The 11415-nt window shown below is 50.0% G+C and overlaps 1 protein-coding gene across 1 annotated transcript; it reads left to right on the forward strand.

The window, feature by feature from the left end:
- The first annotated feature begins 219 nt into the window (after positions 1–219).
- RHOU (ras homolog family member U) lies at positions 220–10310 on the forward strand. Its single transcript, XM_081230495.1, has 3 exons — positions 220–672; positions 2217–2275; positions 7807–10310. Exons 1-3 carry the CDS (start codon positions 420–422, stop codon positions 8260–8262), a joined length of 768 nt encoding a protein of 255 aa, XP_081086621.1. The 5' UTR covers positions 220–419; the 3' UTR covers positions 8263–10310.
- Positions 10311–11415: the final 1105 nt, after the last annotated feature.

An 11415-nucleotide genomic window follows, 5' to 3' on the forward strand; every position in this document is an offset into this window, starting at 1 on the left:
AGTGTCGGCGCCGGGAGGGGCTGCCCTCTGCCGGCCCGGCTCCTCGGCGCCGCCCCAATCGGGCGTCCGGGGGCCCCCCGGCGGCTGTCTGGGTCCCCCGCCCGCGGCCGCGGTCCCGCCCCCCGCGCGCCCGGCTCCGGCTCGAACGCAGAGCGCGGCGCGCAGGCGGGGGCGCTGTGGGCCCGGCGCGGGGAACGAACGGCCGCCCCGCCTCCTCCCCGCGCCCGCCCCCAGCGCGCCTGGCCGCCGGGAAGCTGGAGGAGACAGCGCGGGGCCCCGCGCCGCTCGGCCCGCAGTCCTCAGCCGCGGAACGGAGCCGGCGCCGCGCGAGCCCGAGTCCAGTCCGAGCCGCCCAGCCGCCTTTGTCTGCACCGCGCGCCTGGGTCGGGGACAGCTCCCCCCGCGGCGGGCGCGGGCCGATGCCCCCGCAGCAGGGGGACCCCGCGTTCCCGGGCCGCTGCGAGGCGCCGCCGGTGCCGCCCCGCCGGGAGCGTGGGGGGCGCGGGCCCGGGGCGCCAGGGAGCCGGGGGCGCGCGGGCGGCGCGGAGGGGCGCGGCGTCAAGTGCGTGCTGGTCGGCGACGGCGCGGTGGGCAAGACCAGCCTGGTGGTGAGCTACACCACCAACGGCTACCCCACCGAGTACATCCCCACCGCCTTCGACAACTTCTCAGGTGAGCGGGGCCGGGGGCGGGGGCCTGCGGGGGGCGCGAGGCCGCGGGGACCGGGAACCCTAACCCGGGCGCGGGGAGCGGCGGTCGCCTCGCCATTCAGGGGCAGACGGTGGGGTCTAACAGGTTGCGCCCAGGTGGCCTGGTCAGTTTCCTGGGTAGAGAAGTTGCGTCAGGTCGACGTTGCTGGCGCTGCTGCCGGGTTTCGATCGGAAGGTGACGCGCAGGTGCCATTACCTGTGGCCCGAGGGTCCGTCCTTTCCTGTTGGTGGCTCCCCTCCCGAGGGCGTCTCCACTTTAAAGAGCCGCGGAGACGGGGGAAGAGAGTGGATTTAGTGGAAATGGCACTAGAAGCACTAGGGAAGGCCGAGGTTTGGATTAAACCTGGAGAGTAAACACAGCTTCTTCCCTCCGAGCCCCATCGCCTCCCCTGCCCCCGCTTCCACCGCCCCCATGGGCTCTGTTTCTGAGTCTTAGTATCTTTTCAGTATCTCTTTAAGCTACTAAAGGTCTTATGTGTACAGTGCTATGTCATTTGGTTTGGTAGCTACCAAGATAAAGGAGTCCTTACTCTTGATTTTTCAAGTCTTTTTGAAATTTAAGAAAAAGTTAAAATCCATGGAAGCTAGGGTGAAACACTTTCTCTGTGTTTTTTTTTTTAAAGCACACACACACACACACACACACACACACACACTTACACACAAGCTTCTCGATCTTTTGGAAAGTCATGATGGCAAGGACTTGCTTTCATCCACCTGGAAGGCACCCTAGGTAAAGCAGTGCTGTGCTACTGGGTTTCCCACCTAAAGGATATTGTTTTTTTCCTTTTTTTTCCTCCTCCCAACTCAGTAGTGTAAACATGTATAAACAATTTAGAAAGTTGTATTGAGACAAAATTGAGTACTTCATTCAGATAGAAACCTCAGAGCAGCGCCCTGATGCAGGCCCCTCCCCTTCCCAGTGGAAAGGTGGGAATGGTTTTCTTTCCTTTCCTTTTCTCTTTTAATCCGCTCTTTGAGCTGACATGGAGAGATAAGCTGTGCCCTCTTTTATAAGCAGGACAATGCGGGCAGCCTGTGTTTGCACGTGTTCTCAAAACAAGGCACACTTTTATGATAAACCCCAAAGTCACCGATCGTTTCCCAAGGGAAAACAGAATTATTTGTGAGATTTTCCACTGACTTAAAGCTGAAAGGTTGGTTCCCACTTAACCCCCCAGTGTTGTTTTTGGGTTTTTTGAAACAAATGTGACAGGAAAATAAATCTTCTGAGGCTGGGAGAAAAGTGCAGGCCCTTCTGGGTACCATCAAAGCTTCTGGCCTCCTGCCTTCTCTGGGGCATGGAGCGAATTGCCCGCCCTGCAGGTTTGGGTGCAAAAATGCCTCACAGGCCCCTTTGTTTTAGGCAAGTTTTGAATTCATTGGGGACCCAGAGTAGGAGCTGAAGGGTTTGGAGTGAGAATGGTCATACAAATTAAAGCTATTATTTTTCTGGAAAAGGTTAAAAGAGACCCCCCTGACAGTCCTTTTGGTCTTATTTTTAAGCTGTGGTTTCCGTGGATGGGCGGCCCGTGAGACTCCAGCTCTGTGACACTGCAGGACAGGTCAGTATCACATCGCTGCTCAGTGCTGGGCGAGGAAAGGGCCTTTTAAAGCCTTTCACCCCCGCCCCAGCTGGGCCATTCTAGAGCCCGACCCCCATGTATGGCCCCTTGCAGAGGGTGGTGGTGGGGACACAGAGCTCCGTGCCAGTAAAACAGGGTTTGGCCTGGCTCTGTGTGGGCAGGACAGGGGAAACAGGGTCAAGAGCGGTTCTTATCTTCTGGGAATTTCTGATCTTATTTACTTTCTGGTTTTTATTAAAAATTATCAATGTTGCTTTGTATTCATTTCTCAAAGTAAGTTGGCCGTAGCTTACGATCATTTTATTAAAGGTCAACAAGCCAAATACTTAATAAACTTACTCAAGAAAAAGATGGAGTTCACGTCAGTAAGTGTTAATGTTTCCCTTCCTAAGCATGGTTGGACTTGCTGGGGTTGCTCCCATCCCTTGAAGCAGAGATACAGCGGCCCAGGCTGTCCTGAGCTGGAGGAATGAATGAGCCAGGACTTGATCCTTCCGAATCGTGAACATTTATTTCTGTCTTGGCCAGGCACTTGGACAAGACAGCCAGGGAGCTGGTGGGAAGACCTGGTGTGAGGTCCCCTTTGGGGTGTCCCTGAAGAGCTCCAGGGACCCCGGTCCCCCTGAGTGGTGCTCACGTCACTGAGTTCTCACCGTGCTCTGTGAGGGCCCAGGGTGCCGTCTCTTTAGTTTGCCAAAGTGACAGTTACTAAGCATGTAGTCTCTCCAGCACTTGAGAAGGTGCTGGGGTACCTTGTTGGCAGGTAAAAGTGCCCACTTCACTTCTGAGGTGTCCCACGACCATATACATTAAAGAAGAAGCTGGCTTTCCAGTGTCCCCAAGAACCTCCTCCAAACCAGGGCTTCTCAGTTACTCACCCACTAGGGACAACAAATTCAGTCAGGGCTTTGTTTTTCAAACCTCGATGTGACACAAGACTGGGCAGCCTTGATCCCCAGCAGAACGCTGGTTTGGCGGTGGCCACAGTGGCACACGTCATAGCCAAGCCTCTTCTGCTCTGTCCTTACCCTTCCACTGGGGCTTCCCAGTTCCCCCTTTATGGGGAGCAGAAAAAACCAACCGGTCTGCATTTTCTTGCCTGTGGAAAAGAAAAATCAAAGAACACAGGCTCTTCTAATATTTAATCTTTCTGGATGCCCTGCTGTTATTTATAATGGAAGCTTAATTGCTTTGTATAAAGTGAGAATGTTTTTCCTACCTCGGGTCAGATTTTCTGATCTTTAAAATGAAGGTCGGGACTTCCCTGGAGGTCCGGTGGTTGAGACTCCGGGCTTCCAACATGGGGAGCGTGGGTTCGATCCCTGGTCAGGGAACTAGGATCCTGCATGCCGTACACACGGCCAAAAACTAAAATGAAATGAGGGTCGAGTAGCGCCTCCATAAACAGAGGCCTCCCCGCTGTAGCAAGATGTGGCAGCTGAACAGCCCGAGAATGACAGAAGGCAGGAAAACTCAAGACACCAAAGAGTGTGCTTATCTGGGACCCTTTAGGGAGGGGCAGGCAGCCCAGTGCAGGCAGCTGCCCACTGCTGGCTCGCCTGTCAGGTGTTGGTTCTGCTGGCAGACATGGCTTCCTGGGCTGGGGTTCCCTGCCTCATGCCTGCTCGGTGCCTGGCACAGAGTGGGGCTTATTCATGGTTTGTAGAATGGATCAGTAAATAAATGGAGGGCTTCCCTGGTGGCGCAGTGGTTGAGAGTCTGCCTGCCGATGCAGGGGACACGGGTTCGTGCCCCAGTCCGGGAAGATCCCACATGCCGCGGAGCTGCTGGGCCCGTGAGCCGTGGCTGCTGAGCCTGCGCGTCCGGAGCCTGTGCTCTGCAACGGGAGAGGCCACAACAGTGAGAGGCCCTCGTACCGCCAAAAAATAATAATAAATAAATAAATAAATGAATGAATGAATGAATGAATGGAGTGCTGGGTCCTGGAGGATGCAAACTTAAGTCATGGGCTTGCTGCTCAACAGACTTACAGTCTACCTGTTAGTAGAACTTGTGAAAGAAACCAGTGAGGTTACAGGAGGAGGACAGCAAAGTCAGCTCAAGGGGCAGGATGGGTAGACCCAGGAGGAAAATCTCTGAGCAATTTTGAAAGAGGAATAGGTCTTTTACCAGGAACACTATGTAGAAATGATCCTGATTATCCTGATTATCAGGAAAGAGTTTAATTTTTTCCTTAATAGTGTCTGTTTCAAAGTCAAGGCATCAAGAGAATCATTTTAGACATATTTTCATGAAAAAGGTTCATAATTCGGGAAATGAAAAGGTTTTGGTGCAAGTTGGTAAGCTTTGGTTTATTTGGAAATTATCCTTCTGATCTCCCAGCAGTTATTTTTGTTTGTTTGTTTTTTAATAGATCCATTGTTTTATTTATTTATTTATTTATTTTTGGCTGTGTTGGGTCTTTGTTCCTGGGCGCAGGCTTTCTCCAGTTGCGGCGAGCAGGGGCTACTCTCCGTTGCGGTGTGCGGGCTTCTCATGGCGGTGGCTTCTCTTGTTGCAGAGCACGGGCTTTAGGCACGTGGGCTCAGTAGTTGTGGCTCATGGGCTCTAGAGCACAGGCTCAGTAGTTGTGGTTCACGGGCTCAGTAGTTGTGGCTCGTGGACTCTAGAGCACAGGCTCAGTAGCTGTGGTGCACGGGCCTAGTTGCTCTGTGGCATGCCGGATCTTCCCGGACCAGGGCTCGAACCCAGGACCCCTGCATTAGCAGGCGGATTCTTAACTACTGTGCCACCAGGGAAGCCCTCCCAGCAGTTTTTTTTGTTGAGATTCACAGTATTTCTTACCTGATTAGTAAGTATGTCTACTGTGTAAGGAATGAGGCCAACCATCTACAGATTTGTAGAAAACCAGCTTCAAAAACTATTTGTGAAAAATACACAGCTGGTGAGATAAAGTCAGTTTTTTCCCTCTCCCCAAGTATCAGTATTTGCTTTGACCATAAGCAAAGCTGGGCAAGGTGGCAGTCCTTTCCTACCCTCCCTACTCCAGATCTGATAAATTACCTTTTAAGGGACTTGATTTGACACGTGCCATAATTCCTTCGTGTTGTCCCAGCCCGTGGCACTGCGCCCACCCCCACAGGCAGTTGTCATGGTAGCTTCCTGAGGACACAGCGACCCGAGCGACCTCCTTTGCTAAGTCCCAGAGAATGTGAGCACCGGTAGCCATCGCCTAGGGACCAAACGCAGGTTTCACATAGCAGCTGAGAGCTGGATAAATAACTAGAAATCGCTTCTTGTGCCTTGGGGTTTTCTTGTTGGGGGCTCAGTGAGCATGTAAGATGTTAAAAGGAGTTTTTAATGCTGTGGAAGTTTCACTGTGATCAATTTCACGCCAGGTGAAATTGACCAGACTGAAATAGAGTGACCAATAGCAGGTGAAAACTCTTCAGCCTTCTGAACCATGAGGCACTTGGGAAAATCTTTATACTTAAAAAAAAAAAGAAATCCGACTGCAGCTTGATCAGCACTGCTGTCCAGCGGCCTGTCAATCCCACCCAGCCCTGCCCTGAATCCCAGGCACATCTCTGGGCCTCAGAACATGTTTCCTTGAGGGTCCATTACAGTTGGCCTTATCACATGTATGTGTGCTGCATTTATTTCAGCAGATAGCTAAGATTTCTGGTCAGCAGGGTTTACTTTCTGCCTTGCTTCCCGAGTCCCTCAGCCAGAACCTCCAGAGGTCTGGGAGCCAGATTGCCAAAGCCCGGTCACAAGGCCTGGGCCTGTGCTCACCTTTCTTTTTATTGGTAACGCAACCCCAGATCCAGGGCCCAGCAGGTGCGATGACTGCCAGCAGCGCGGGCAACGCCTCCGTCCTGTGCTTCTTCCTTGCAGGCCTCTGAGAACAGAGGGAATGTTTCATTAAAAGATCCTCGTGGCTGGGCTGTGGGCCACCTGGATGGGTTTCTGTGTTTCTTCTTTCAGCACAAAGTTGGCACTAAAAAATCCAAGTCTTTTTTTCTTCTTTCTTTCTTTTTAACTTTTGCAAATAGAAGTCGGAGAAGTGGCAGTGACACGGAGAGATGCCATATTCCTTGCTGAGGAAGGACTTTAATATTGGTTGACTTTAATATTGTTACTTGGTTGTTGCCCCACAAACTGAAATACGGAGCCTCAGATGAGGAAAGTTAACTCAAATAAAAAGATCCAAGCTTCCCTTATCCCTAGAAAAAGGCCACAGATGCAACATAACATGCACGTAAATAATAGTTTGTAAATAATCATATGTGTCAACTGAGCGGCAGAAACTTGGGTGATGTTTACCTTTTCCTTGCTGCTGGGAATCTATTTGTCACCTTACACCTGAGGATGGTTGGCACCCACATATAGAAATTTCAAATAGAAATGAGATGATGTAAATATTTTCCTAGAAGAGAGATAAGTGAAAGCTTTCAGTTAGCTAAATATGGTGCTGCAGGGGACTCTAGGGTGTTTGATATAAAGAAACACTGATTTGGAGACAGATGTCCCTACAAGGGCTGAGGCTATGTCTGTCTGTCCCCAGCCAAATCCCCTGGCATCTGGTGTCTGATGCATGGTGCCTGGAGTCCCACACGCATCTCTGTTAGTGAGTGGGTGCGGCACGGCCTTCAGCAGCGTGGTGGGTGGTTGGTTTATATAATCAGCTCTAACTTGTTCCATCCAGTTCTCTATCCCTCAGAAGTTGGGTGGGTACACCCTTTCTCTGGTTCTTTATCCTCCCAAAGCATCACGCATGGAGGCCTCTGGGATTCATGGAGAGAAAAGAAGGGGAGGGAAAGTAAGAGAAAAGGAGGGAGGGAGAAAAAGATAAATCGAGAAGAAAGTGTTATATCCAGCAAGTGTGAGACTGTATTCACCACTGTTGTATGTGACATTGAGAGGCACACATTCTCCGGGTCCCTAAAAAGAGTGGCCAAGTCCAGGTCCTCAACTCCAGACCTGTGTCTGATTCCCATGATTCTGCACCACGTGTGCCCTGAATGTGCCCTGGGTGTGCACAGCACAGATGGGATGGAACAGGCATGGCTCATCGCTGCCGTGAGGATGGGCAGGGATGGGTCCTTACAGAGGCGCTGTGTTCACAGACTGGGGTTCCCTGGAGTCAGGGTGGAGCCCTGAGGATCAGCGTGGGTACCGTGTACGTTTTAAGAGCCTGACTAAGTACCAGAGTTGAAGGAGTGGGTCTGAGTTACTCTGCGCTGAAGCCTAGAGGGAGTAAATTTTATTTTGAAAATCCATCTAATTTAAGGACCTTTTCTGTGGTAAATTGCAAGTAGGTCTAGAGCATCAAGGAAAATGTTGAGCGCACATCGGGCAGGTTTCCAGGGGCTGGGAGCATTGCCCCACTTGGCAGCAGGGGCCTTTCGAGGACTCTGGCCCTTCCTTCCATCCCTCATGGGCTTTCTGTTACCTGCCAGACCCTTTCCAGAAAACAGTTCAAACAGTCTTTGTGCTGATGAGAACTGATGTAAAAGATAACGTTTGGGTGCTTGGCTTGCTTGCAGGATGAGTTTGACAAGCTCCGGCCTCTGTGCTACACCAGTGCCGACATCTTCCTCCTGTGCTTCAGTGTCGTGGGCCCCTCCTCCTTCCAGAACGTCAGTGAGAAATGGGTGCCGGAGATTCGGTGCCACTGTCCCAAAGCCCCCATCATCCTCGTGGGGACGCAGTCGGATCTCAGAGAAGACGTCAAAGTCCTCATTGAGCTGGACAAATGCAAAGAGAAACCCGTGCCCGAGGAGGCGGCCAGGTTGTGTGCTGAGGAGATCAAAGCCGCCTCCTACATTGAGTGCTCGGCCTTGACTCAGAAGAACCTCAAAGAGGTCTTTGATGCAGCCATCGTCGCCGGAATCCAGTACTCGGACTCTCAGCAGCAGCCCAAGAAGTCCAAGAGCAGGACTCCGGACAAGATGAAGACCCTGTCCAAGTCGTGGTGGAAGAAGTACTGCTGTTTCGTATGATGCTGGTGGGGCCCCGACGGGCTGTGTTCCGACGAACTCCACACTAGAGGCTATATTAGCTGAAACAACTCCTTTGACCATGTAGAACCTGTATAGAGAATGCGTATGTATATGGATTATAGGAGGTGCTCCAATGTATGTATCCTTTCTTGCCTTTGACTTTCTCGTTTGTTTGAGCTGAGGGATGAGATACTTATGCAAGAGATTTTTGAAGTAAGTTAAGCATTTGTCATGACTCTGGAAATTTAGAGCTCTAGACCTTTGGATTAATTTATATCTAATATGAAAAGGCACCTCAGATCTGGGCATCCAGAGTGAAATTTTGCCATGAGATAATGCACAGAAGAACAAAGAGGAAATGGCATGGTTAGCCGTCCCTTGATTGAGGGCCAGCTATGGTCAGAGTAACTCTTAGCTTTGAAACCTCACACTATTCCGCCCCCCCCCTTTTTTTTTTTTGCGGTACATGGGCCTCTCACTGTTGTGGCCTCTCCCGTTGCGGAGCACAGACTCCGGACGCGCAGGCTCAGCGGCCATGGCTCACGGGCCCAGCCGCTCTGCGGCATGTGGGATCCTCCCAGACCGGGGCACGAACCCATGTTCCCTGCATTGGCAGGCGGACTCTCAACCACTGCGCCACCAGGGAAGCCCCCTCCCCTTTTTTTAAGGAGCAAAAATCTGAGAAAAAAAAGAGAGAGACCTCTGCCTATGAAACCTCAAATCTGTCACTTTGGTTGTATTCTTATACCTGGTTGCTTAAGATTTAAAAGCAACCAACAAAAAAACATGCCACTAACTATGGTGCTGTGTAGACCAAAAAGGAAAAGTTGTTGATGGGAGTTTTTCATCCTGAGACCGTATCAACAGCCAAAATGCCATGAGGAGTGTAGCAAGCGATAGCTCTGTTTTCTTTAGGGAGTGATTCACGTTGAGATCAGAGCATGGTATTTGCTGTCATACACATGAACCTCTGTGATGGCAGCACTCAGGAGACTTGTCGGGGTTGTTTCTAACCTTCTAGGCTTCCCTGGCCCCATCTGCAGGGGTCGTGAACCCTCTTGCAAGGCCTGTAGCAGGCAGATGTTTGGGGGACACAAAGTGTCCTTTTTTTCCTTAAGTCAGCGTGAAGGTACTTCTTTGTGTACGCACGCGAACACGGATGTATACGTGGCCATTCTTGCTCCTGATTCAGACTTTTAAACAGTTAATGGAAAAAATGTGGCCCCAGAAACAGCTGTGAGGGAAGCCTGGCTTCCTCTTTTAACACTTTTTGGAACAGATCTCTTTTTGATGATGCCTTGAGATGTGGTTCTAGGTATATCTTCACACATTTTGGAGCCCATGTTAAAACAAAACATGAGCATCTCTTAGAACCTATTTTAATGTGAATGTCTCTTGAAACCTATTAAAACAGCCAGTGAAATCCACACATGCCTTTCAGGGAGCTGGTGATAGACACAGCGCCTCGTGTGGGATTGGTGGTGGCAGGGACCACAGCACCCTTTCTCAACTGTCTCCTCACTGTGGAACAGTCAGAAAACCACAGATTTGTGACATGTTTGTGTTCTTCCAGGTGGCGGTTTTTAGGGCTTCATGTTCTGGAGGGGAAAAGTGCCAAAAGTGCCAGAGAGCAGTTTTACTCTGGGATGGGGCTGCTTCTGAGATGCCGAGAAGTAGCTGAATGCATCAGATTGTGACGTCAGGCTTGCAGTGGTGATGCACACCTACCAAAATCAGTCAGTAACTGGGGAAATCCCTGTAGCGCCAGCGGGTAGAAGAGTTTATCTTTCTGTGGGTCTTGTCCTTTTTATGTTAAAAAAAAAAATCCAATTTGTGTTTCTTTTTAGAGAAAGTAAATGATCGGGCTATACTTTAGGTTAGAGGCTTTTATTTCTATTAGTAAATAAAATTAACTAATTTCCTTGTTTAAAAACTGAAAAACATGCTGTTTACTATTTATTTTTCAATACATTGAAATTGATATCATTGCTTCCTGAAGCGTTTAGTTACATCCTGAGTGAATAAAATTACTTCATTTGTGGAAATGCCCCAAACGGACCTAATGAAATGTGTTCGAAGCTTGGTGCCTGGCTCACCTACCCGTGAGCTTCCCAGACAGGGCTCTGCCTGCCCTGGTGTGGAGCGGGTGAGGAAGGGTTATTTGACTGGCAAGTGATTTCAAACAGTATTTTTATAGTAAAGCAAATGTCATGGAGTAAAATGCAAGTTAATTTTTAAGACTGAACACAAAACTTGAAAGAAATGTTATGCCTGTGACAGCATATGGGGCTCTTCTTGGTCCCCCGGTGGAGGGGGGAACCTTTGCCACCCTCTGCCTTTAGGGCCAGTGGTTGGTGAGGAACACCTCTGTGGTCCAGTTCCAGAGCTTTACTCGTGTTTCATTTTCAGCCCTGCTTGATGCAGCCGGTACTATTAGTGCTAAAAATCTAGAAGGTTGACACTGAAATGCAACAGGTTTTAATATGTTGCCAAATTTATAGAAGAGTAAATGCACAATTGTACTCGAGGTTTTCCTCCATTTTTACTTCTTGGGGAAAATAAAGATTTGGGCAGAAAAGTTTTTAAAAGTATGTGCTTGAGTTAAATATAAATTTGATTCACTTCAAAGCTCAGACGTTGTTAAACTTACAGCTTGGTATCGAGGAGGACGTTTTATCAGAGTTGTGCTTTGGGAAATACCCTAGCGTAAGTCCTGCGGTGTAGGTCAGTCATAACTTAACAATACAGGGTCCTCTTCAACTGTAATCTCTTTTCACCATGTGTGTAGAAATGAACCTTTTGTAATGTTGATCTCTGTGCTTGACACACTTATGAGAAACCACCCAGCTCTTACACAAGCCCAGAGGAGGGCAGGTCTTCTCCCCAGTTTTCTAAAAGGAACAGCAGGTGCAAAGGCCCTGAGGCAGGTTACCTGGTGCCTTACCAAGTCATACTTTTCTGTTTTTCCATCATGTGGCACGCGGGATCTTAGTTCCCCAACCAGGGATCAAACCCACACCCCCTCCAATGGAAGCGCAGAGTCTTAACCACTGGACCACCGGGGAAGTTCCCATACTTTTCTGTTTTTAAGCGTAAATGATGTTGAGCAGAATGCTCTCCTTGAAGATGCTCTCCAGGAGGTGGTAGGAGATA

The sequence above is a fragment of the Mesoplodon bidens genome (genome assembly GCF_964165515.1).
Source record: "Mesoplodon bidens genome assembly, chromosome: 1".
Classification (NCBI taxonomy): Eukaryota; Metazoa; Chordata; class Mammalia; order Artiodactyla; family Ziphiidae; genus Mesoplodon; species Mesoplodon bidens.

What these genes read in the sequence shown, in the direction of transcription:
- RHOU (XM_081230495.1), top strand. Translation starts at nt 420, where the DNA reads ATGCCCCCGCAGCAGGGGGACCCCGCGTTCCCGGGCCGCTGCGAGGCG. An exon ending in CGCCTTCGACAACTTCTCAG is followed by an intron (nt 673 to 2,216) that starts GTGAGCGGGGCC and finishes CTTATTTTTAAG; the next exon opens with CTGTGGTTTCCGTGGATGGG. An exon ending in TCTGTGACACTGCAGGACAG is followed by an intron (nt 2,276 to 7,806) that starts GTCAGTATCACA and finishes GCTTGCTTGCAG; the next exon opens with GATGAGTTTGACAAGCTCCG.